The 27,354-nt window shown below is 34.7% G+C and overlaps 1 protein-coding gene across 1 annotated transcript in view; it reads right to left on the bottom strand.

Moving 5' to 3' along the window:
* The window catches only part of LOC145268336 (putative lipid scramblase CLPTM1), a 115,757-nt gene that overhangs the window by 45,956 nt on the left and 42,447 nt on the right, over positions 1 to 27,354 (bottom strand). Inside the window, exons 4-5 of the mRNA XM_080123831.1 lie at positions 22,283 to 22,397; positions 10,625 to 10,710 (exon numbers count right to left, since the gene is read on the bottom strand). Of these exons, the coding sequence (XP_079979957.1) occupies positions 10,625 to 10,710; positions 22,283 to 22,397 (201 nt within the window). The remainder of the gene's footprint in view (positions 1 to 10,624; positions 10,711 to 22,282; positions 22,398 to 27,354) is intronic.

Raw genomic sequence — 27,354 nt, 5'->3', positions numbered from 1 at the left:
ATTGTAGGACACCAACTTCCAACAGATAGTGGTCAGTTGCTTTCATGTGGATTCACTTCTGTATTCAAAGACAGATTCAGATACTCTAGTTAACGTGGTCTTTAATCTGCTCCAAGAGTTAGCTTATCAGTATACAAATAATGAAGTGGATGCTGTATTTCAGTCAACGTTACAGAATTTGACTGGCCTTATGAGTGTCAGAGCAAATATCATGAAGTCATTTGACAAAGCCTTTAATTTACAGAGGATGGATACACTTGGCACTGGTGAAAACATGGAGTTTTTGCATTGTAATGCTCACTTTCTTCTTGGCCTCAGTTCTGAATCTGAAAAAGTCTTTGGAAAATGGGAATAACATCTGAATGAGAAAATGAGCATAGATAATCTAGAAAAATGCAAAAGGTTTTCTTCAAGTTCAGAAAATGCAGCATCTCGCTTCATCAGGACAGCTTGTGATGTATTGAGACCAAGAAAGAACGAAAAAATAAATGGATGCCATGTTATTTGAACATGTTCATGTTATGTTTGCAAATATTAAAATGGTCATAAGTTAAAAACTAAACAAGATATCTTCATGATTTGTTTTGTTTTTCTTGCAGTGACGTGTACTTTCATATAAGAGGATTAAATTTAGTCATAATTGTTTGTAAAATTTTCGCTGTCGGTACCTAATACTATTTATGAAAGTGGTGATGGTGTTTTGTCTGGTCAGCGAGTCATGCATATTTGACTATTTTTCTTTTTAAATTATGAAGGATGTTCAAGATCAATTAAAAATTTTAAGTTAATTTAAAATTTATATCCAAAAGAAATAAATATCATTACTTAATTTTAGTTTAAAAACCTAAATACTATTGATAATAGTAATAATATACAGTAATAAAAGAATATACAAATATAGTAGAAACCCGGGATACGTTTTTTTCCAGGTTACAATGTGGAATACAATGTTATTTATAATGTTGTGTGCATTATATATTGTACTGTAGTTGCTAATTTTTAATATGTACTGTATAAAATTTTGCTTAGGCCCCACCATATGACGATTTCACCTTACGATCCCAACCACAGAACAGATTAATGCCATATTTCGGGGTTCTACTGTAATTAAAAATAAAATATTTATGTAAGTCATAATAACATGTTAATATAATATGAAGCACTTGTGTGTTAGTATAATAATTTAATTAAAAATATACAAAGTTAAAATACAGATATATATATATATATATATAGTAAAACAGAAACATTGCTTTATTAATATGGCATTCTATTAATATTTAGAATATATATATATATATATATATATATATATATATATATATATATATATATAAGTAGCTGATAAAATATGATTATATGATTGAATAATAAAATAAAATTACATTAATTAAACTACAAAATAAGAACTCATGAAATAGCAAATAAAAATGATTTAATACAGCAATAAAAAGGTAAAATAATGAAATACCAGAATAAATGACAAGGGTACATGAAGATTAGATATACAAAAACTGTTTGAGCCCAAGAAGATGAAGTTACTTCTAAGAAGGTATAAACATATGATGGCATTATTGATAATTATTTTAATTTTAATAAATAAGTGACAGTACTAAAGTAAAGTGAATATAGAATATAAAGCAATAGTATAGTCTAAAATTACATAAGAATTGTACAAACTAGAGACTAAAAACTAAAGTAATTGATGTTAAAATCGAATTTAGGAGAAAGTGTGTAGATGGCTAAGAAGTTGTAATTCCTAATGCCTACAATTTATTGAAGTCTCATGTTTTTTTTTATTTAGATTAATTTTAGATCTCATAATATATAGCTTTTCATTAAGGCATTAGTATCAGTATTTATGCCTGGATGAAAAACTATATTATTAAATTTAAAGATTGAGATAAGCTACTGAATAAAAAACATGAGACATCAATAAATTGTAGGCATTAAAAATCACTTTCATAGCCATCTACACACTTTCCCCTAAATCCAATATTAACATCAAATAACTTAGTTTTTAGTCTAGTTTTTATGTAACTCCTATGTATTTTTAGTTTATACTTTTGCTTTATATTCTACATTCACTTCTGTATTATTGTTTATTTATAGAAATAAATATCAGCAACAGCATTATGTTTATACCTCTTTATTATCATCCTCATCTTTTTTGCATTAAACTCACATTTTTTCATATATATCTAATCTTTCCACTATTTTAATTTCATTATTCTATTATATTATGCTGCTTTTTATTATTTCATGGTTTTATTTTGTTTTAATTAATTCAATTTTTTTTTTTTATATTATCTGATCATTATATTATCGGATCATTATATTTTTAATGACTGCTACTTCAAAATTTTATTCTTTACATATAATTATTTTTTCCTAAATATTAGTAGAATTTTATTAAAATAACAACATTTGTTTAACTATATTAACATGTATGTGTATATATCTATTTTAACAGAACATATTTTTAGTTATATTATTATACTAGCACATAAATGCTTCACATTATATTAACATATTACCGTATATAATTATGAGTCAAATATTTTATTTTTGACCAGCAGGACCTGTAAACCGGCAATGCCCAGTGGAAGCATGACAGATCCAGAACAGAATCATCAAAGGACCAACCCCCTTACAAAACAAATTAAACTACGGTTGTTCCGTCCCTGGAAAATAGTGAACACTGGTGGCCATGTCCCAAATTAAATAATCTGACCATCACTGTCGGGCATTGTTTTTCAGTGGCAGCTAGTGGAAGCCACTGTCTGTGATTGTCAGCACTGTTGGTTACTGGCGATTAGTGCTGGTATGGGTCGATAACTTGCAGGTACTGACTGACTCTAAAAAACGCATTTAAGGGGAAAACATTATTACGTACTTATTTGTCATGCCCAAGTCAGTTTAACTTCATAAAATTATCAAAAATGGTATAAATAAAATCAATGGGAGATTACTGCCTTTGTACTGATGACAGTATGCTTCAGTTCTAAAATGAGTCACAGCTTTGAAGCCTAGGTAAAGATTACCTAGGCTTCAAAGAATATAAAATTAAACAAAATTGTAAACAGGAAAAAAAAAAAACAAACAAACAAAAAACATAGCATCATTAAAGTCTTGATAATCGTTCAAAAATAGAAGATTAAATATTGGTACCCGTAAAAGAAATTTTTTTTTTTTTTTTTTGAGAGGGGAGAGGGGTCATATCGGTATTTCGTGCATGTTTAAATTCGCAAACCAGTGCTGTGTTTACATTTTGAGAGCGTTCTATCCAAGCAAAGAAAAAGCAATATGTGCTTGTTTACATTTTATGATAGTCCCGCGTGTACAAGGAAAGAGGTGGCAATGCTTGTTGTGCCAATAATTCTCAAACGCTTTGTTAGAGCTCATCGTAGTAAAATTTTAAGGGTTCTAGTATTTCATGTTAAGTACGTCCAAGGATGGAATACTGCTGCCATATCTGGGCAGGAGCTGCTAAAAACAGTCTATCCTGCCTTGACAAAGTACAAAATAGACTTCGTGGCTTAATGGGGGATGCCCTTTTCTCTACCCTGTAACCTCTCTTCCACAGAAGAGACGTTGCGAGCCCATCCTTGTTTTATCTTTATTTCCATGGCAGGTGCTCGTCTGAACTCCAATCTCTGCCCCCCCCCCAGCCAATCTTTCACGAAAAACATCCGTCTAGCTGAATCCACCGTGAAAAATTTTCCCCACTCTTTATCTGTGCCTAAATTAAAACGTAGATTCCATGAACAAAGCTTCTTTCTTAGAACTGCACGCCTGTGGAACTCTGTTCCGCCTGCCTGCTTCCCACCTGACTACAACCTGGATGTCTTCAGGTCCAACGTTAACAAATTCCTAATGAACCGCCCCCTTAAGTAAACACTTCATTAAATCTCCATACTAACGTACTTTCAATAACCCTTATCTCTGAGTGGCTTCCGGGCCTTGATAAGTGGTGACCACAGTGTAAAAAAAAAAAAAAAAAAAAAAAAAAAATTGAGTGATTATCAAAACTTCAAAGATGCTATATATGTCTTTAGTAGAATTGCATCATGTTTAGAAGTTGATTTCATTTTATCTGTTTGTGTGATTATAGAGTATTCAGACATTATATATATATATATTTTTTTTTTTTTACTTATGCATGCCTGTTAACATGCTGAATTGTTGAAAATAAGTAGCCAGTATTCAGTATTTATGAAACATTAGGATAATTTTAAGGTTACTAGTATATAATTTTCTGTTTTTGAGAGATTGTTTTTTTTTAAGCAGTATTGCGTCCTATAGAGAAGTTCTTTTTTGTAAGAATGTAGTCTCTGAATCTACCATACAATTATTTTACTGCAATAATCTGTAAAAAGTGCATTTTAGTTAAATGTAAGCTTCACAGCATCTGTTATCAATTTGTTAGGTGAAAGTATGCAATAGTTGCAAAACACTATCCACTCCTCACGTTTTTAATGGGTTTTTAAATAATAATGATTATTTCGGTGTGCTTCAGTAAATGCAAAAGTTCAAAAAGAATATAATGAATGCCAAAAGAAGAAAGAGTGAAAGTGTAGAAGAACGAATCTATAAATAAAAAAATAAGTGAACCCGCAGCATGTTTAGTGCAAACATCGTTCCTCACTTGTAGCCAGTCAGAATGAAAAAAGAGAAAAATATATCCCAACAAATTAGTTAATGGGTAAAATTAGGTGTGTGAAGGGGGGGGGGGATCAAACATTAATTAAACTGCGACTGATATAATATCAGTCAACCACTTTATCAACTAAGCTCCAACCCGTCCTATCGCCGCAATGTTGCATCATTGTGCCTATTTTACAAATATTTTAACGGAATGTGTTCTGATGAACACGTTGCACTCGTACCACCTCAATGTACATATTCCCAACAAACCCGCCCCGCTTAGCAATAAGATCTCACTCCTTCACTGTTGATGTCCCTAAAGTCCAGAAAGCTTTCTATTCTAATAGTTTCTCCTCTTGGACAGCTAGACTCTGGAATTCCCTTCCTGCTGCCCTGGCTGTACTGATATGCAGAAGTTTAAATGTAACAAACAAATATTTTGTTTATCTTTCCTAGACATGGCCCCCAAATAGTAGCCACATACGTCCCAGTGGCGATAGGATTTGTAAGGGGTGAACATGAGTAAAACAAAAACTACTTGAAAAGAAAGAAAGATGAATGTAGAAGATATGTATTATATCTAGTAGTAAATATGTTTGTATATGTTTCACCCTTAACAAAAAAAGCTAAACAGTCATTAGTTATGGGTGGACGATTTGTTCACTGTTGTTATATATTGGAAATTAAGAGTCTTTTAACTGAAATTGACGCCATATTATAATGTTCTGAAGTGTTTGTTTAGAATGATCAAATTCCAGAATAAGAGAATTGGCAGGTAACCAATCAGAGACAGCGGACATTCTCAAGGGAGAGTTTATTATTTTTTTTATTTTACTATGAGAGAGATAATGGTATATCTGTATGTATTCTGTAAGCGCAGAATCTGTGGACTCCCTCCTGGTGTTGACTGGTGGCGGTGGTTGGTCTAAATATTTAGAGGGAAAAATAGGTACCCCTTCTTCTATTGTTCTAATGTTGCGATTGTGATGGTGTTGCTCCTAGGATGTAATGCATTTTATTATCATGATTGAATGCGCCAGCAAAGGTGTTCAAAAGTTACGTAAGATAGTGGCTATTAGCCTAGCTGTATTGAATTTGTATGTGACATCTGTTGTCGCAAACCTACAATACTTTTTTCCAGAGGGAAATTCCTGTCGCTACTTTATTAATATAGATAGATAGAAGAAATATTATTTTATTCTCTTTATTACTATATATCATTACCATAAATTATCAATAGTATATAGGCTTTTAAATTAAAATTAATATTAAATAAGGACATTTATTTCTTTTGGATATTAATCTACAATGAATTTTAAATTCGTGTTATCTTGGGATTCCTTCATAATTTTAGGAAAATAAGCAGATAGATAGGACAAGCTAAACAAAATAGCCACACCTTTTATAACTAGGGCTATGACAACAGCATATTCTTTTCACTGTTTTGACTCAAGTATATTTCCGACAGACACAATCAACAGAGAACCACATCACAACATAAAATATCAATAGATATATACCTGAGAATCAAAACAAGGAAAAGAATATGCTGTTGTCATATCCCTATTTATAACTAATATGCATGTCAAGTATCTTAGAGACCTCGAATGATTTGGATTTTTGAGTTAACCTGACTTCTGGCGCTGGTTTGACGTCCTTTTGCAAAGGTGCATAAAAAAAAAAAACCCTTTTTCTCTTTTCTCCATCATTGTCACTCCATTATTTTCTTGTTGTCACCTTTGATTTCGTCTTGTTTTTTTTTTTTGTTTTATTATATAATTATCTTTACATTTTGTTACCTTTTCATTATTAGGAGACCATGTGACCATTTGAAATTGCAAGTTTTATGAAACTGTTACAACCGACTGAAAAGAGAAATCTTTCTAGACTGCGGCAGCATTTAAGAAATTTACTTAACAGATCATATGGAACTACTAGTTGAATACTTAACATAATTAATTCCTTAAATAAGAGAAGAATCCAGGTTGTCCTCGATGGTCATATGTCAAAACAGGATATAAATACAGGTGCACTTCAGGGGTCAATGTTTGGACGTTTATTATTCCTGATATTTGCAAATTAACTCACTGATAAAATTGACATGGGTGTATTTGCTGACAACACCACACTCTATAAAAGGCATGAGGGGAAAACGAATGGACACATATCCAAAGCAATGACGAAAACCATAGAGGAAGACCTCCAGTCTGTAGTGGAATGGAGACAAAAATGGATGGTCACATTCAATACTGCCAACACTAAGCTTGATTCCTTCAATAATTACAAGAAATTATCTCAACCAAAAATAGCAATGGCTAAACATGGCGACTAGAAATAATGAAACGCTTATCTTTTGGTGACTGTATTTCTTTCACTGACAATCTTCCAAAGCTCACTACTGAGTGAAAAATATCTTTTCAACTTTTTTTTTTTTTTAATAAAATGAACAAAGTTAAATTATTTAAATAATAAAAGTTTAATAGAATAATATACTTTTTTATTTTTGTAGCGAAGACTGTTTAAAAAAATATCTGAAGAAATTAGAATGTTTGTACCTTCAAGTATCAACATAAAATTTGTTGCATATTTAGAATTACACTTATTTAAAAAATACACAGAAAAATCTTTATGATGTACATACTCGTCACAGAACGAACATGTCATATTCTAAAAATCATGTGGGTTTGGCTAGTAAACGAAAATATTTAGTTGTCAAAGGTCAAATAAAAATGTGTCCATAGAGCCCTGTTTAGAAAAGCCTATTATGGCATGTGTTCTTCAAAATTGTTTGATCTATCTTCTGCTTCTTTTGTTCCAGCTTGTTAAGACATGTTGGTCTAGTGGTCTTCATTAATTTGTTGTTTTGATACCTCATTGTAATACAGCTTCTTATTCCAAGGCTTGTGAAGCTCTTCTTGCTGACCATTTTCTCCTACTTCTAGCCCTGGTCTTTGCAATAACCTACTGTTCTTGTTACCTCCATACATCAAGTGTTTCTGACAAAAGGGAGAAGACCCCCCCACCCCCACCCACCATCCGCCGGTTGGTTGGTGGGTGGGTTGTTCTGAATCCAGTGATTTTGAAGAAAATTTAATAGAATATATATATTTTTTTTTTCCAAAGTCGATTTCTAGTTAACCCATAATTGGGACCCTAACAGGTACTACCACTCCGGGTCAGAGTCGACCTGAGACTAATAGCAATTAAGGGGTACCTCCACACTCCCCAAAGCCCACAAACTGGGGCCTCACCATCGGATATAGTTTAAGGTCATACCCAGGATCTTCTGGGTTGGAATCCATTCATTTAATGTGATGGCATTTATTGATAAAAATGGAAAAGAACAAAAGCGGGTGGGGATGGCAATTTGGTAATAGAAAATTAGGACGGTTTGAAAAAGTGTAGGGCTAAGCTCCCTTCCCTCTAGTTTAAAATATGGCTAAGTACTTCTGCCATATTTTAAAATATCGTTAAATAGGTATTTTTTTTTTTTTTTTTTTTTTACTCAGTAAAAAATATAATGATTGTTTTTGTTTATGTGTCGTTGCCCCTGTATGATAAATAATTATTGCTGTAAAAGCATAAATCGTAGTGTGCTTAAGTGAATTTAATTACTATAATCAAATTTATAATTGATAGCTGACATTCGGAATAGTTTCATTTTATCACTTGCGGGCTTAAACAGGGCTGTGAGCAGACACCGACACTGTTCTCCTTTTATCTCGCGGCCATGATATTTGAATTACCCCAAAACGACCCCGGGACAGTGTGACATAACCCATAAATTGTATTTCGTAATTAATTAAAAATTGAAATGTATCGTTTTTTTTGTTATTTTATCAAAGGCAAATGAACATAATTTCCAAGAGAGAGAGAAAAAAAGAGAGTATAGAAAGAAAGAGGGAGAGGCTAAACCTAAAAAGAGAGAGAAAGAGAATGAGTATAGAAGAGAAGGAGAGAAGTGGGAGAGATGTCTATTACACAGGCTAGCAGGTGGCCGATGACTGAATCATTTGCTCAGAAACCCGTTGACCCTTGCGGGTTGCTAGACAACAAAGAATAAAGGAGAGAAAGGCTAAGAAATGTACTAAGAAGAGAAGACGGAGAGAGAGAGAGGAAAAAAAAAAGAGGAAGAAAGACCTTTTGGTACAGGACAGTTACTGCTTGGCCGGCGTGCCAAGGCGGGCGCACGTGGAAAATTTTCTACTGCTTCACCCAGCGACAGATGAACGAAGATGTGGATACCCCCCCTCCTCCATCAACAGCGAAATAAACAAGTAATGCCTGAGAGAAACTCCATATCTACAGCGAAAGGAAAGAAATAATGCTTTGGAGAACATGCTGGCGTCGCCAAAATACCGGACGTTAATTTCACAAACACAGGAGACATGATACTCAGAGAAGAACCCAAAACATTGAATGGATACGATATAGGAATACCGCGTGCCATGAACTGTCGCCCGAGGCGAATATATTGAAGCTTAAAGTTCACTTTGAAAGTTAAAAGAAAAACAAAAAAGAAAAGAAACATAAAAAAACGTGAGTTACCTCTCTCTAATATATTATATCAACGAATTCATTTTGCCTGGACTGAAGATACATTTTTTTTTTTTGTTTTGATATATTTCTCGTTGATATTTTCAAATAGATAAAGACACCCCCTTCCACACCCTTGCAATCTGTTTCTTTTATTTTTACTTAACCTCATTACCCCTCCTTTCCGTAGCTTAGTGTATTATAATAAAATTTAATTTCGAAAATATTATCACTGGTGTTTTTGTTTCTTTCTATCTCACGTTTTCTTTTTGTTGTGTTCGGTCCCGTGTTTTCTTTGCTTTCTTTTTACCCATGTTACACGTGCGATAAAACACTTGGGTTTTGCTTTCCCGTAAATTCCCTTATACACCCCCCCTGTTTTGCGATTGTGACGGGTTACAAAGATAAACGATATTTGCTTTTATCGTAAGTTTCCTTTCATACCCCTACGTCTATTTGTTACTTAAGTCTCCCACCTTTTATCGCATATGTTACAATAGATATATATATATATATATATATGTGTGTGTGTGTGTGTGTCTGTAGCTATCTGATAATTATTATAGCAAATAATAATAATAATAATATATATATATATATATGGATTCTCTTTTGATCTGATGAAGTGTTATATGTTACAATAGATATCAAATTCAGATTTGATGGAGGAATTTTTAAACTAGCCAGATTAAAAATCAAGACAAATGACCAACACAATCAAAGTGACGGAACTGCATTACGCAGACAACAATGCCACCGTAGCTTAATCCGCAGATGAACTTCAGCACTTTTGCTTTGACCTAACAGTTAACAAGACCAAGACCAAAATACGGACCAACCACTGCCAGGTGAAGCTGTTCCAGACTTCAACATCACCATAGATGGCATCACCATAGAATGCATCAACCACTTCCCATACCTGAACAGCAATTTTTTCATTCAAGCTAACTGCTTGAGAGAAATCAAAAAACGACTACAGGCAGGCTACACTGCTTTTGGAAGAAAGACTGTTCACCAGGGTCTTCAAGAGCAAGGATTTAACCATCCAGACAACGATGATGGTATACAACGCCATAACCGTCCACGAGAGAGCCAACGTCACCAACATCGAGGCCTTGATCATGAAACACTAAGATGGTCTGGCCATGTGACTCGCAGGGAGGACACTAGACGGCTGAAACAAGTGCTCTTCAGTCAGCTAAATGCAGGAAATTAACCCCCGAGGCCACCTGCTATTTAGACTCAAAAACCAAATGAAAAAATGTCTAGGTTAGGCTAATATAGATCCAAACACCCTTGAAACCTCATCGAACAACAGATATGAATGGAGGAATAGAATCAAAGTGGGTACAAACCAATTCATAGAAAATAGAAGAGCTAATCTAATAACCAAATGGCAACAAACTTAAGAAAAATAAAATAATGTTCATTTTAGAAATACCTTAATGAGTGTTGGATGAGCTTCAGTTTCACCGGTCAAGAGATTGACAGTATCATGGAACTTCCTCTTTTTGTACTTGTTCAATTCTGGGGAAGAAGAAAAAAAAAAAAAAAAAAATGTTTCTTTAGACATCTTGTAACAAAAGAGAAATGGACGTTCACTGCAATATCTAAGTAAAAAATGGTTAAAAATGGTCCATGTGCAGGTGGTTCCACTCCCAGTAAAATCATTATAAGAAGGTTTATATATAAGGGTATTATTCTGTGTTAAATCATCCAGGGTTTGAAATCCATATCCTTTATGTTTTCACCACAGATGGACAAAAATAAGGAATCCCGAAAGTTTGAGCATATAACGGCAAACGATTTATTTTAGAACATTTTCTGTTCTTCATAAATTGGGTGACATTTTTATAATTACATTTTTAGTATTTTCAGTTTGGAACAGGATGTAACCCTGAGAATTCACTCGAGTAAATTTTTAGACCAAAGGAATCCAAAAATGGCATTAGTTTTGCTCAGAAATGCTTCAAAATGTAGATTCCATGAACAAAGTTTCTTTCTTAGAACAGCACGCCAGTGGAACTCTGTTCCGTCTGCCTGTTTCCCACCTGACTACAACTTGAATGTCTTCAAATCCAACGTAAACAAATTCCTGATGAACTGCCCCCTTAAGTAGACACTTTATGAAATCTCAACACTAACGTACAACATACTGTACATGCAATAACCCTTATCCCTGAGTGGCTTAAAAAAAAAAAAAAATGTTTTGGTAGGTAAGTATGAGGATCGAACCCGAACCGTTGAGGCAAAGTTGTAAATTAAAGTGTGAAAAAAAAAAAAAAAAAAAAAAATGTGCGACGTTAACGATTGCCCCACCGCGAGATGCTAATGAAAACACGTTTGAATTTATTTAATTATTTGGATTTGTCAGGTGCCCATTTTAATGAGTTAATGAGGTCAAGTTTGATTGCGGGATTTTTATTTTCCCAAAATGTTATAGGAAAAAGACTAACCCATATGCGGTGAGCGACAAATGTTGAATATTTATCTTCCCGAAATCGAGCAAATTAAATAGACAGGCGAGCTTCATTGTTAACTCCGAGACATTACGATTTATATGTGATATAAAAAGTTTTAAAAAGTTGTGAACCGACCGACCGCTTCTCTGAAAAAAGCCTTTTGTAGACATACAGAAAAAGCGAACACACATACAAACATACATTTTCGCTTTTATATATATATAGATTAATATTTTGAATATTTTTCTATGAAACCTTCAGATATTTTATGATTTTCAGAAATACTTTCCGGTATACATTTATAATTCTTTTCTACTAAAATCTTTGTGTTTTTTTTGTTTTTAAATTTTCCATCATTATTATTGTTGTGTCGTGGCCCAATAGTAAAAAGAAAATCAAGTCAAGGTTGGTTTAAGGAACAAGTGTATTTAACATCACAGGTAGAAAGGTATGAAACGGGTATAACTGGCTTGCACGCAGCTAGTCAGTGGTAATACTGTCGCTTCTTCCATCGGTGTAGGTATTACTGGCAGGTATACTGAGAACCGATGTAATTTCCCTTGTGTTAGAAAGGCTGATGTAACAATTTTTTTTTTTTCACCAGTTATGAAAATTTACCTTTTTTTCAAATGTATTTATATTATTAGACTGCTAGAGGGCTAAATGATGAATCCCCCTCCTTTATAATGAATGCTTTCAAACATTATGATTAAAAATAAAAATTTAATATCTTTGTTTATTTTGTTGCAGGTGAAATCTTGCATTCTGGTAATTTTCAAAAGTTAAATATTAGCATCAGCTGTTGGAACTTTTGCACAATAAACTGACTTAAACATGGATAGAGAAACCAGAAAATTGTCAAATGGAGACGTTCTTTAACGACAAATTTTGCTAGAAATCTTTCAGCTTCAAAAATTTTCAATGTGCTGGGAATTTCACAATATCTTATTCAACAGCAGGATACACTGAGGATCAAAGTTCATGGATTGATTAAAAAAGAAAAAAAGAAAACAAAAACTTTTGCTAAAATTGAGCAACTAGAAAAACAGGAATTCATTATACCTAGTTTCAAGAGTAAAGATATTTCAAGTTTCTACAAATGAAGTAGATAATGCATTGTAAAGAAGCGGTAAGAGAACAAGTTTGACAACAAATAGTGTAATTGTTAAGGAGTTGAATATAAATACTTTGAACTCCGAGTCAAACAGTTTGAATGAAAAAGTATTCACATTAACAAAGATGTCACTGTCACTCAAGGATATGACAATGTTTCTAACAAAAAAGAACACCTAATCAATTATAATCTAAAAGGCAAAATGTGTGAGACCATTTCGTGTATGTCTTCAAAAGGCTTTTCTCGCACACGGTTTCGATGTCGTTACGATCGCTCACAACTGTTTATATGGGTCCTAAATAATAATATGTACGATTTGGGAAAGTGCGCCGCATCTAGATTTATTTACGTCGACTTTTACAAAATTATTGCTATTTTGGCTTCTCGCATGTTGATGAGGCTTTTTCGTATAAAAAGCGAAACTAATTCAAAGTTAACAACGAACAACGTTCTCGGCATTGCGCCGGGAAATGTCCAGAAGCAATCAGCTTTGATCAATGTTGTACATCAGACAATTGTTATTCAATCTGGACAATTGGGAGCTGGTTCCCCTTCCCCCAACATCCGTTGGGTGAAAAAAATAAAAACAGTCAAACTTGGGTAAACAACTGCATGACTTCTATTTGACCTTCTTAATTAGGTCAAACGGAAGCAGCAGAGTTAACTTTTATTGCGTACACCTGTTTTTATAGTTTAATAAATAAATTCAAACCTGAGTATGTTGTATGTATGTCGCGGTGGCCTAATGGGTAACGTCTCCCGTTTTTTTTTTTTTTTTTTTTTCACATTAATTTCCAATTCAAGGGTACGGGTTCGATTCTCATTCTTACCTACCAAAACATTTTTTATTTACCCCCCCCCCAGTTTTGATTTACCTCAAGACACCCGGGCATCGCCGGGTACGCCCCGCTAGTCTATAATATAAATCTCACCTGTGTTTAAATGTATGTATGTATGTATGCATGCATGTTTGTATGTCTGAGTAAAACTTTCGACAGAGGTGACAAATTTTCATGAGATAGGAATTGTTTTGAAGCTCCACCCTTTGTATGACAAATATTGAAAAATTGGCGAAAAACATTTAATTCCTTCGCCCTCAACTGGGCACTTTTCTACAGAGGGGGATCACTTTTTTTTGCCGATATTTTCGAAAATCATCTCATTTTCGATTGACTAGCCTTAATTTAAACCTTCATCACTTTCGGTTTGGCGATGGGCACAATCGCAAGGACATCACGTTTTTTCTCACATTCTTTTCCTCCTTTGTGGTACGGGTTCAAGCCTGCCTGCCTGCCTACTACCACTATTTTTTTTTTTTTTTTTTTGGCCAATACACTTCCAAACACCTGGGTAACACCGGGCACCCAGGCTAGTATAAAGAGAAAAAAAAAAAAATAACATCTTCGGAAACTTGAACTAGAAACTGATTAGTACGCTAAGACAGTACTCGAGAGAAAATGTCGACAGAAGAGAAACTTGTGGAAAGCTAAAGTTAAAAAGACGCAAAACAGAATCAGAAAAACTGAAAACAACGTGGAAATTCAAACACCAAAGAAAAAAAGAAATTAATGAAAAAGTTAATTTCACATTTGAACAAGGAAAATACTCGGTTAGAAAACAGGCATGAGAAACTTATACAAGACACCAGACGCAGAGGACAAAAGAGTTTTCATGAAACGAAAGATACTACCAAAATAAAAAAAAAAATCTCGAGTAAACAATGATTAGAAAATTGAAAAAAAGAGAAATTTTTCATCTAGAATCTTGTTTGAAATTTGATGAAAGCTTTGGAAAAGTTCCCGGCGCCTGTGAAAAGACAAAAGAAGAATTCAGCGAAGACATGAGGCTTTGTGTTTTGGGTTTATTTGCGTTAGAAGTAGCTTGTGATAAGATTGGAAAGGTTATATAGGGTGTATCCAGGCACATTCACAAAGTAACAATATCAAAAAAGGATATACCTATCCGACAGAATATATTTAACATTTCCGATGAATGCCAGTTTTTAGCTAAAGTTCACGCCAATGAGCTACTACAAACTGTAACCTCATTTGGTGTTAATAAAGATGGCACAAAAAAAAAAAAAAAAATTAATTCTGGATATAAAATTAACCTTAGGTGATGGGCAAGTGTTTCCTTTGGGTTTTAAGTGGTCAGCAAGCGAGTATATATAGCAAACATGAAAAAAGAGCTAGAAGAACTGATCGCTATACAAGAAATAATTGCTAATAAAAACGAGGTTGCCCAAGCAGAAGTTTTAGATTTTTGTTTGTCGGTTGTGGAAAAGTTGACCTATTTTATGTCTGACTACAGAACAAATCAGAAAGCTTCAGGCAGGGAGCTGACAAATTGGGTTATAGGGAAGTTGAAGACAGCTGGTTTGCAAAAGCAAGAAGTATATTCCCTTCAGTGAATGGCCTACAGTTTACTTGGGTTTACAAGTCACACAACAAAAGACATCAAAATTCTGCAAGCAGAAATAGTGGAGGAATCTGGTGAACTGGGAGGAAATGCACAACCAGTGTTTAAATGTTATGGAAAAACAGTGTCATTGAAAAGAGTCATTTTACATACATCTGATCTCATAGGACCAAATGTAGATGAAAAAAATAAATGGAGTTTGAGACAAGTGGCTGTCAGTACGTGAAGATTTACATATTAAAAGCCTGATTAGCAACTATAAAGATAAGAGGTTTGCTATGCTTTTTCACAGTGCTATGGAAATCATGCTCATCTTGACACAATGATGTCACTAAGATTTCCTAATAAATCCAAATCTGAAAGTTCAGTCTTGGTTGGCCGATTTAGCTGACAAGTGACTAATAACCATTGTATAGGCATTGGCTACCGTTTACATAAAGACCACTGCTCCATACTGGCGACTGGTGGTTTCTGGAGAAGTTCCTTACATGAAGCTATTTTCCTCTTTTCAGTTTTCAATGCTGTGAAGCAAAAAAAAAAAAAAAAAAAGGTACAGGAATGGTTTCAACGAACCATCTTTAAATATGAAATATCCTCAACCTAAAGATTTGCTACTGCAAGTAATGGAAACAATATTGAGGCAATTTCAGAGAGCTGTAAAAAATCAACTGACTGCATTTTTTGAAGGGAGGGGTGGGTGAATATGGCAGCCAACCTAGTAATGAAGTGCTGAAGAGAACGGCTGTAAGTGGTGTAACAAACCTCACATCAGAAGAAATTTGGGGACTCTAAACGCAAGTCGAAAACAGACAGTATGCATCATTTCATTACCGCAGAACTATCCATATTATGAAGTCCCACCATAAAGATCTGATGAAATGGTTCAAAGAAAAATCAGTTCCAGAGAGAAATAGATTAATTTTACTGGCAAAAATGCGGGGCAAGTGGTTGAGACAAAAAAACCAGAAAGAGGAAAAAAAAAAAAACAGAAGGTACTGGAGATTGAAAATCTGAAACAAGGAAAATTTTAAGTGAAAAGGCATGCTGCAAGAACTCTTGTTCACAAAGCTGACTTGAAAACCAAAACGAGAAAAAGTGATTAATTCTGGATATAACATTAACCTTAGGTGATGGGCAAGTGCTTCCTTTGGGTTTTAAGTGGTCAGCAAGAGAGACAACAGTGGATATATCAAACATGAAAAAAGCTGGAAGAACTAATCACTATACAAGAAATAATTAAAAACGAGGTTGCAAGGGCTCTTGTTCGCAAAGCTGACTTGAAAACCAAAACAAAAAGGACAGCAAATGTCGACATCACTAAGATGGTTGATGGGCTGAAAGAAAACCTGTGGGTTGCGGTGGCATTTGAAAATGGATGGTACACAGGTAAGTATTAGATTAGTGCAAAAATAATGTTTTCTTTTTGTATCAGATATATATATATATATATATATATATATATATATATATATATATATATATATATACACACACACATATACACACACACACACACACACACACACACGTCAAAAAACATTTTTGCACCAACCTAATAGCATAATTATATTAAATTTTATTGAAAACATTTTTTTAATGACATTTTATTAATCAGTACATAACATAAGCATCTCAATTGCCAGCTAATTTCCTTAATACTTAATTCATGTTCTAAAAGTAACATTCCATTTTTTTTCTTCAGGAATGATATCCACCATTACTGTACATACCGGACTCCAAGTGTCTACTGAGGGTCAAGTGGTATTGATGGTGTTTACTGCTGGCCCTTCAAAGAAAACTTTGGAGTATTTGAAGAATTTGTCTTTAAGATTGTTGACTCTGCATCAGATAAAATCGGAAGTTGGAGGGCATATTGGCTTCCCATCTCTGTGTACAAAGAGCTTCAAAGTCTCTACAATTCCTACAAATCCCAGTACTTTTAGAGTATGCTTGCTACAAACTCCCAAGGTAGTCGATGATGATTCACAGCTTATATTCTTCAGTTACGATGTTCACTTCGAAGTCATATAAAAGTAAAAATACTTACAATGCTGCAATTTTTAATGATGGGACATAGTTTGAAAAGATAATTGCAACTTGTATGCCATATTTTCTTAACACTTATGAATCATGTTATGGTGGCCATCTTGGATTTTCCAGTCACCATCTTGGATTTTTCACAGTGTGATGATGACAAATGGTAATGTTCACCAGAATAATACTTCATGCGATGATAAAGCCTTACTTAGCAATGTTTTTTACCTGTTTTTATAATGTTTCTACTAAGAATTGTTAAAATGAAACTTAAATATGCTAATTAGTTTGTAAGTTACCAAGGCAGATGGTTGTGAATACAGCCATCTGAAGCTTCAAGGTGTGATAATGCATTCAAAATTTCATCTTAACCTTATACCTTAAAAAGATCTGAAGATACAGCTTTTTAAAGATGGGTTAATCTGTAAATTGTGCAAATTTCCTACCATTTTTAGTCACAAGCTTATTTGCATTTTAATAGGACTGACTTGAGGCAGTGAACTACAGATTTTTAAATACTTTGAATGGTCATAACTCTAGTTCTAAGGGACAGATTGTAAAAAAACTGAAGATATTATTTCTTTGTTTTCTATGCTTTTTTCAATAATGCTAAATTTGAGTTTATTCAATCTAAAGAAAAAAAAAAAAAAATGGTGTGATATTGCTTTTTCAATGAGATTTTATCAGATTTTGAAATTTTTCACATGTGCACACTATATGGGTGGCAAAAATGATGTGGATGATATAGTATATATATATATATATATATATATATATATATATATATATTTTTTTTTTTTTTACAGTCATGCGTACACTATGGAGTAGCTCTTGAGAGAAAAAAAAAAAAAGTAAATACTTATTTTGCTCAAAGTCCTTTTCCTTCCCTTTTAAACAACCCTGCAGCCACTATGAAGTACATCTGGACTAAAATTGGTAAAAAGTTCCTAGTTTTATTCATTCATGCAGTCTGTTTAAAGTTAGAGCATTTTTTCTCCAAGGATTCACAAATATTCTATTAGAGAAAGCAACTAGTTTCGGTATGCGAGATGAAGTTGGAAAACTATTCATCTAATTTTATTGCATCTTGAAATAAGTTTTAAGGTTTCAAACTCCTAAATTTCTGGATGATTTGACATAGAATTATGACCCACATTTTGTCAATAGAGATTTGGTGTTGCAGATTCATTAGTGAAAAGTTGAGGAAAAAAAAAAGCTGCTTCAGAAGAACGCTTTTGATGCAAAAGATCCAATCAATGGTGGAAAGAGGGGTCACTGAATTTGGCTTAATTAGGAACGATGTAGATGGATAGAACAAAAGTACAGTTAACACCAAATATAAATAATTTATTAATTTGTTTTGGATTCAAACAATGAAAAGGTCAGTTTTGCAGTTTACATCATTAATGCTAACATGTCATCAGGCAGCAGATCCAGTAGGTGGAGCCTTATTTTCAGAGGAGAAAACGGCCATTGAGAGAGAAGCCACGAAACGGTGCACGTTAATTCCAGATGACTAAGAATAGCAATACACAAAAAAATTGAAATGGCTTAAAATATCTCAATAATTGCATACATGCAACCTCTTTCTCACAAAAGAGACGTTGCAAGCCTATCTCTACTTTATTATTTTCATGGCAAGTGCTCGTCTGAGCTTCAATCTACGATCCACCTTGCCTGACTTTCACGGAAAACACTATCTGTATAATAGTCAAGTACACCAAAGAATGGAATACTGTTGCCACATATGTGCAAGACCTGCTAGAAGCATCTTATCCTGACTTGACAGAGTTCAAAATAAGACTTCATAGCCTCATAGGGCTGCCCTTTTCTCTTCCCTGCAACCTCTTTCCCCACAGAAGAGATGTTGTGAGTCTGTCTCTACTTTATTGTTATTTTCATGGCAAATAGCTTTGGCTAAAGATACATTACCTGAAAGTACTTTGTTCAAACTCCTCGGCTTGACGTTCACAGGGAACACAAGTTGGGACATATACATTGAGAGCATTGCCAGAGCCGCTGCAAGGAAGGCGGACTATCATCCCAGAAAGTTATTTACGCCTGAAAATATCCCGTACCTCTACAAGGCCACCATTTGGAGTATTGTCGTCACATTTGGGCTGGTGCATCTACTACTAGTCTCTCGCTCATGCCAGGGCTCAAAAGAGTCGCCAACCTAATAGGTCCTGAATTGTCATCCAAGCTTCAACCTCTGTCATTAACAAAATGTTGCATCCCACTGCCTATCCTACAAGTATTTTAATGGTGGATGCTCTGACAAACGACAAGCCCTTGTACTCCCTCGACAAGCCCGAAAATCAGCAAAATCCCACCCTTACACAGTAGAGATCCCTACATGTAAGAAAGTCTTCTACTCTAATAGTTTCTTCCCCTCAGAACTGCTAGATTAAAATTCCCTTCTGTGTTACTGTTTTCCCAACTGTACTGACATGCAGAAGTTCAAGTTAATGTGAACAGACATCTTGCTGCTCAACTCCCTATATAGCATCCCTGCAACTTATGTCCCCGATAGTAGCCTCCTACATCAAAGTGGCACTGTGCCTTGTTTGGGGTGAAAATGGAATTAAAAAAACAAAGTGCTTCTTTGAGCTTCAATCTATGGCCCCCTCCCCACCTGCCTGACTTTCATGAAAACCATTATCAATAACTTTCCACACTCTTTATCTGTGTCTAAACTTAAACGTAGATTCCATGAACAAAGTTTCTTTCTTAGAACTGCACGCCTGTGGAACCGTTTAATTTTCCTACTTTCCAACTGACTGGTTATCTCCAAGTGGAACATAAGTTCTTGATGAGCCGTTCCCCTTAACTAATCCAATTTGATAAATTTCCACTACTAACGATTACTACGATATTGTCCCATTGACTACCATACACCCATTAACCATTGTCCTTGAGTGACCTCCGGGCCTTGATAAATGGTCACGACTTTGTAAAAAAATAAATAAATAAATGAAATGAAAAAAAAAAAAAAAAAAATGAAATAAAAAAAAATAAATAACTGCTCTAAAAGACAATAATGGACAGGAAACGGGGTATCATTATACATAAAATAATATGCAAAAATGATCCCACCTCTAAATTCTAAATTTTTTGTTGTTGTCATTTTTTCTTTTTGCCAAGTTTTTATAAGTTATTTATACATAATCATCACAATGAGTAGAATCTTTTTTTTTTTTTAACTGACAACTACCACATCCTATTAGTACAAGGAAAGTCCAAAAGTTACGTATATTTGAAAATCAAGATTTCTTGAAGGAAATTTTATAAAAGAATCATTAACCGCATTAATTTTAAAGTTTCCTTTTTTAAAATGTAATTTACAAAACTCATTGCTTTAAAGTAAGCAGCTGACAGCAACTGCTACTTCATCTGAATGAATGGACAAGTTTATTTTCTACTCCAACAATAATGGAGATTTGTTTTTTCTTATTTGGTAATAATCAACTAAGATACTTCGATACTTCCAGTGTGTCTGCTAACGGAAGTGGATTACAAGACAAATCAGTTCCTTCATTTTTTTTTTCTCTCTCTCTCTCTCTCTCATACCTACATCTTCCCTTTTTCTTTTTTTGATACTTTTTTTTCTTTAATTACATTTTTTTCAATTGTTCTTTTATTTAATTTTAATTTAATAACCACTGAGAAGTTTTTTCTGGTCTTATTTTAATTAAACATTATTGAAATTTTAAAGAATTATTGAAAACACTTTTTATAAATTCATAAACATATTTCCTTGAAAATTTCAAATGGACATATTTCCTTGAAAATTTCAAATGGACATATTTCCTTGAAAATTTCAAATGGACATATTTCCTTGAAAATTTCAAATGGACATATTTCCTTGAAAATTTCAAATGGACATATTTCCTTGAAAATTTCAAATGGACATATTTCCTTGAAAATTTCAAATGGACATATTTCCTTGAAAATTTCAAATGGACATATTTCCTTGAAAATTTCAAATGGACATATTTCCTTGAAAATTTCAAATAGACATATTTCCTTGAAAATTTCAAATAGACATATTTCCTTGAAAATTTCAAATAAAGTTATCTTTTTAATTTTGTTATTAAAGGTGCAAATAAAGACTAATTGTGTTATCTGTATAATTTTATTAATTTTTATTGTATATTTTTCAATAATGTCCTTTCCTGATATTCTATTTTAATAAATCACTTCACAATAGAAATACTGAAGAGCAATAAAAGTTAAGCAACTAATTTGCCTTGTCACTGGTTCCGGTAGCAGACTCACTGGAAATTTGGAAGTAAGTTAGTTGACTATTACCTCTGATTGCTTTCTAAATTCCACAACAAAAATTAGGTACCATGTGTGTGTGTGTGTGGGTGGGGGTGGAAAAATTTGACACAAAATGGTCACTTATAGTGTTAACGTGATGTTTTTACACCTGGTAAAAGTAAGACGCTTAAAAGTAAGAAGCTTAACTTCGGGGATCCAGCGGGAACCGGTGTGTCAATGTGATTATGCTCTGGTTATGTACTTAGTTAATGATTAGCTGCACACTTTAAGATTTCCTAAGGCAACATCAGAAAAATAAGATTAATAAAATAAATTTAATAATAAAAAAATATATTGTAAAACTTCAATTTAACCTGAAAAACTATTTAAAAATAGTGCGGTACCAAAATTACATAAGCACCAAATAAACCTAAAAAAAAAAAAAAAAAAAAAAAAAAAAAAAGGCCACCTATGGTACCTAAAAGCTCATTTAAATATATAATGCAGATTATTATTTATTAAAAAATGTGAAAGGATATTTATTTCTAAGACTTTGGTTTTTAAAAATATAACCATCTTAGTGGTACTACCTTGAAATCTTGAAATATTTAAAGTGTTTTTATGGCTGATGGGCATTACTGCTTAGATGACACAATTCCATGTACGTCTTACTTTTACCAGGTGTAAAAACATCTTGCTATAGACAGCCACATCACACAAAAAAAAAAAAAAAAAAAAAAAAAAAATGTAAACTTTTTTTATACATTGTGTCAATTTCAAAACGTAAGCAAAATAACAATATACTCACTTTGGAACGAATATGCTTTAAGGTTTTGAGGAAAACCAGAATCTGGAGAATCTGGGGCCACACCAGATTTTGTGAAGTATACATGTAAATAAATTGAGCCATTATTCATCATGGACTGAAAAAAAAAAAAAAAAAAAAAAAAAAAAAAAAAAAAAATCTATTTTATTTTTGCATGGAATGGTACATTTTAAAATACTAAAGTAAAAATGGCAAAAGATTGCTTGTTTGAGCCAAATACATTTTTTTATGTAACAAAATTTTTTCTTGTGTGATAAATTATTTAAAGAGGAAATACCATTGGGAAATTAGTCAAATAATTTATTTTGCTTTAACCAACTTATTTATGACTTATTTGCATAAAAAAAAAAAAAAAAAAAAAAGTTACTTTGCCACAAGTAGCCATCAATCAAGTACACAACTGGAGCGGAAACGAGTGAAAGGCAAAAATACAGAAGTCTCCAGCATTTACTTCTGCTCTGGTTCCCCATGCTTCCGTTAAGTCTTGAAAGACAAAGGGTACTCCTTAGGGTCAGTAGCGTGTGTAATTGTGAGGCAAGGGATGTGCAAACCTCAACCACATTTCTCCTGACTCGACACCGAGTCCAGTCGCAAGGAGAAGACCAGAGCGACTGGAAACAATGCCGAGATAAACGGAGAGCATATGCAGCACCTGAAAGTCCCAAATGGTCACCCATTTAGTACTGACCGGGTTCAACATTGCTTAACTTCGGGGATCCAGCGGGAACCGGTGTGTCAATGTGATTATGCTCTGGTTATGTACTTAGTTAATGATTAGCTGCACACTTTAAGATTTCCTAAGGCAACATCAGAAAAATAAGATTAATAAAATAAATTTAATAATAAAAAAATATATTGTAAAACTTCAATTTAACCTGAAAAACTATTTAAAAATAGTGCGGTACCAAAATTACATAAGCACCAAATAAACCTTAAAAAAAAAAAAAAAAAAAAAAAAAAAAAAAAAAAAAAGGGCCACCTATGGTACCTCGACAGACAATCAGAATGATATATATCAACACCCCAGGAATGGCATGTTAAATGTGATCTCTTCTGTCAAGTGAAAGAACAATGGGAAGAGTATCCTTTAAGATTAAAAAAAACAAAAAACAAAAAAACAATTTTATTGAGAATAGCATGTCTTGGACACATGATATTCTGTAATACTAAATTTTTTTTTCTTAACTCTCATTTCACCCCAAACAAAGCACAGTGCCACTGTGACATAAGAGGCTATTATTTAGGATCAAATTTATAGGGATACTATGTAGGGAGTTGAGCAGCAAACTCTGTTCACATTACATTTGAACTTCCGCATGTCGATATAGTCATAAAGCAGGGATCCGGGAGGGAATTCCAAAGTCTAGCAATTTGAGGGAAGAAACTATTCGAGTAGAGGGCTTTTCGACATCTAGGAATCTCTACAGTGTAGGGGTGGGATTTTGTCGCCTATCTAGTTTGTCAGGGTTTTTTCACATCAAAATGCTTTGGGTTAGTCAAAGCACATTCCATTAAAATACTTGTAAAACATGCACAAAAATGCCATATACAGGCGATGGGAGAGAGATTCAAGTTTGGTTGCTAGTGCAGGACCTATTTATTAGGTTGGTAACTCTTTGAATCCTGTCTAAGAGCAAAAGACCAGTGGCAGATGGCCAAGCCCAGGTTAGGCAACAGTACTTCATGCATGGGTGAATAGTGGCTTTTTAGAGGTACAGGATACTCTCAGTTATGAGTAGCCTTCTTTCTAGCATGATAGAGAGAGCCCACCTTATTTGTAGCAGTCTTGATAATGACTTTAATGTATTTGTTCCAATTCATGTGGCCTGTGAATGTTAAGTTGAGGAGTTTGAACAAATTTCAGGTAATGTATCATCAGCCATGCTAAGCAATGATTGAGAAGGTTTCTTGTAATTATGAAAGGAAAGAAGCTTAGTCTTGGCAGCATTGAGTGTTACCATCCATTACAGTCTCATTCCACTACAGACTGGAGTTCTTCCTTTAAAGTTTTTAGCCATTTTCTTAGATATGTGTTCATTCATTTTCCCCTCAAATGTTGGTACCATCATCAAATCTACCCATTTCAGAGAGATCATTTATAAATATAAAAAATAATGAAGGTTTAAGGATCGATCCCTGTTGGACACCCGCATTTATATCACGTTTTGACATACGACCATAGAGGACAACCTGAATTTTTCTCTTAGCTACGAGGGGCGTGCAATAAGTAATGCCCCTGAACCACTTCCCATAGCAGTAGAGCAACGAAACTTGGCACAGTTATTAGTCTTTCACTACATAGGAACCACCCAGAGTTATGCATTTCTCCCATCGTTTGATGCAGCTCTGAAGATTTTTTGTAGAACACCCCAGGTTGGTCCTCCAACTACGACGTGACTTCAGAAATCAAGGCTGCATCATCTGGGAAACGCTTTCCTTTCAAAAACAACTTCATGGCTGGGAAGAGGTGAAAGTCAGAGGGTGCAAGTTCAGGAGAGTAGGGAGGATGGGAGAGGATTTCATAACCACACGCCCGTGCTTCTGATCTGGCGACATGCGAGTTGTGGACCGGAGCGTTGTCCTGCAGGAGGAGGGTACCTTTGCTGATCTTGCCCTGCCTCTTGATTTTGATAGCTTCCCTTAATTTCCTCAAAAGTGAAGCATAATAGGCTCCTGTAATTGTGGTACCCTTTGCTAGAAAATCTGTCATCACTACTCCGTCCTGGTCCCAGAAGACTGTGAGCATGACCTTGCCAACGGAGGGCTGTACCCTTGCCTTCTTTGGAGGTGGTGAGTCCAAGTGCTTCCACTGCATTGAATGGGCTTTAGTCTCTGGATCATAGTGATGGATCCAGGTTTCATCCTGTGTAATCAGTCTTTTGAAAAACTTTGACTCATCTTCTTGGCACATCTCCAAATTCATCCTCGAGCACTCGACGTGTTCTCGCTTCTGAAATGGTGTGACCAACCTGGGAATCCATCTGGCAGACACCTTATGCATATGCAAATGGTCATGAATGATAGTTTCCACAGACCCTGTACTAATCTTGACATCTTGGGCTATTTGGCGAATAGTAATTCACCGATCTTCCAAAATGGCAGCCTCAACTTGATGGACAGATGCCTCATCAATGGCAGAAGGGAGGGGGGGGACGAACAGGTCCGGGAGCTGTTTCCACAGACTTCCGGCCATGTTTGAATTTACGATGCCAGCGTTTTACAAGGTCATATGATGGGGCATTATCACCATAAGTTTCTTTCATTTCATCAAAAGTCTCCTATGGTGTGCATCCTTTCAAATACAAAAACCGGATCACTGCTCAACATTCAGCAGGCTCCATTTCACACCTGACTCAGTTGAAACACCTGTAAAACAGAAACCACTATTAGTTCAGAGCTGTAATTTGCCACATAACCCGTAGAGATAGAAATCATTGCACATGCAAAATTTCAGCTAGATCAGACAACTGGAAGTGGGTCAGGGGCATTACTTATTGCAGTTTTGCTTTTTCAGTTGCCGTGCAAACAATCTCAAGGTTTTTGGATAGTGGGGCAATTGTTGATTACCTATTATTTACTACACGATTATAACTTTTCCAGAAATCATAACTTTCTAACTTCTGTGGCTCAATACGTTTTTCTGGCGACTTTGGAATGCCTTCTCTTGACTGTGATTATTCCACCCTTACAATTATTTTTAGCTTCTATATATCCTGTGATACTATAAAGCGGACCTGAAGAGGACTTGAGTCCCTAAATGCTGAGAAAGGGAGAGGGGGGCAATAGACAAAGGAATAAGAAGTGTCCTACAATAAACAATAAAATAGGAAGTCACAAACAATGAATCGGTAGGTATTTTTAGATCGAGCCTGCAGATTTGAAAATGACAATAGAACCATATAGAGGATAAGGGAAGGGCAGCTTCCGGGTGTGTGGTGGTGGGGGGAAGGGCGGACTTCAGATACCAACACAGAGAAGACAGTTGACATCGAGTTGCTGGTTGTGATGGATCGGAGTTGATAGTGACAACGGTTGAACAGTTTTTAGAGTTGACTGCGAAACAGAAATAGAGATGAATTGTGACTGACAGACGAACGTAACATCGATAGAACGGAGAGAAGACACACACATGCTCACACACACAAGTCCAACAGTCAAATATATGTGAAACATTGGCGTTTATGTTTTTACTTTCTTTGTTCCACGATTTATTATATTTCTACTTTTGTGAAACCACGGGTGTTCCCAACGACAGATGCCAGCGAGAAAATGACAATCTGGCCATAAGAGGAATAGTCGAACGAAAAATCCACGACACACGACGTTGGGAGTCTGATCTGTCGGGGCTACACACGCCTGGGCACAATACTTTTGCCTATTTATACTGGACTTATGTCAGATAAATCTGCAAAAAGTATGCTGTCTTTGAGCGATGGCAGTTGCATAAATAGAAGTAAACTATTGCAAAGAGCCAGGTTTGCTAAAGCATTTCCATGTAGGAACATGTGCTTCAACTGCTGCATTGAACCATCCGGAAGTCTCATTTGCACAGTTCTGCAAGGTTTGTCTGAGTTTACTTTTAGCAGCTTTGCAATTCTCACTTCCTTTATTTTGTATTTTAGTCCTCACATTCCAAGGCCATATGTGGCAACAGTACTCCATACTGTTGCCACATCTGGCCAGGAGCTGCTAGAAAGACCTTATCCTGCCTTGACAGAGTTCAAAATAGACTTTGTAACCTAGTGGGGATACCGTTTTCTCTTCCCTGCGACCTCTTCCTCACAGAAGAGACATTGCGAGCCTGTCTCCGCCTTATTATTTTCATAGCAAGTACTTGTCTGCGCTCCAATCTATGGTCTCTCCCACTCGCCAAACTTTCATGAGAAACAGTTGTCTAGCTGAAAACACTAATCATAATTTCTCCCACTCTTTATCTGTGCCTAAACCTAAACAGATTCCATGAACAAAGCTCCTTTCTTAGAACTGCACAGCTGTAGAACTCTTGATTTCCTGCTTTCCAGCTGACTACAATATGGTCATCTTCAAGTCCAACG

Source organism: Euprymna scolopes, chromosome 43 (genome assembly GCF_053919585.1).
Source record: "Euprymna scolopes isolate OS-2025 chromosome 43, ASM5391958v1, whole genome shotgun sequence".
Lineage (NCBI taxonomy): Eukaryota > Metazoa > Mollusca > Cephalopoda > Sepiida > Sepiolidae > Euprymna > Euprymna scolopes.
This window is presented reverse-complemented; position numbering and strand designations above follow the sequence as displayed.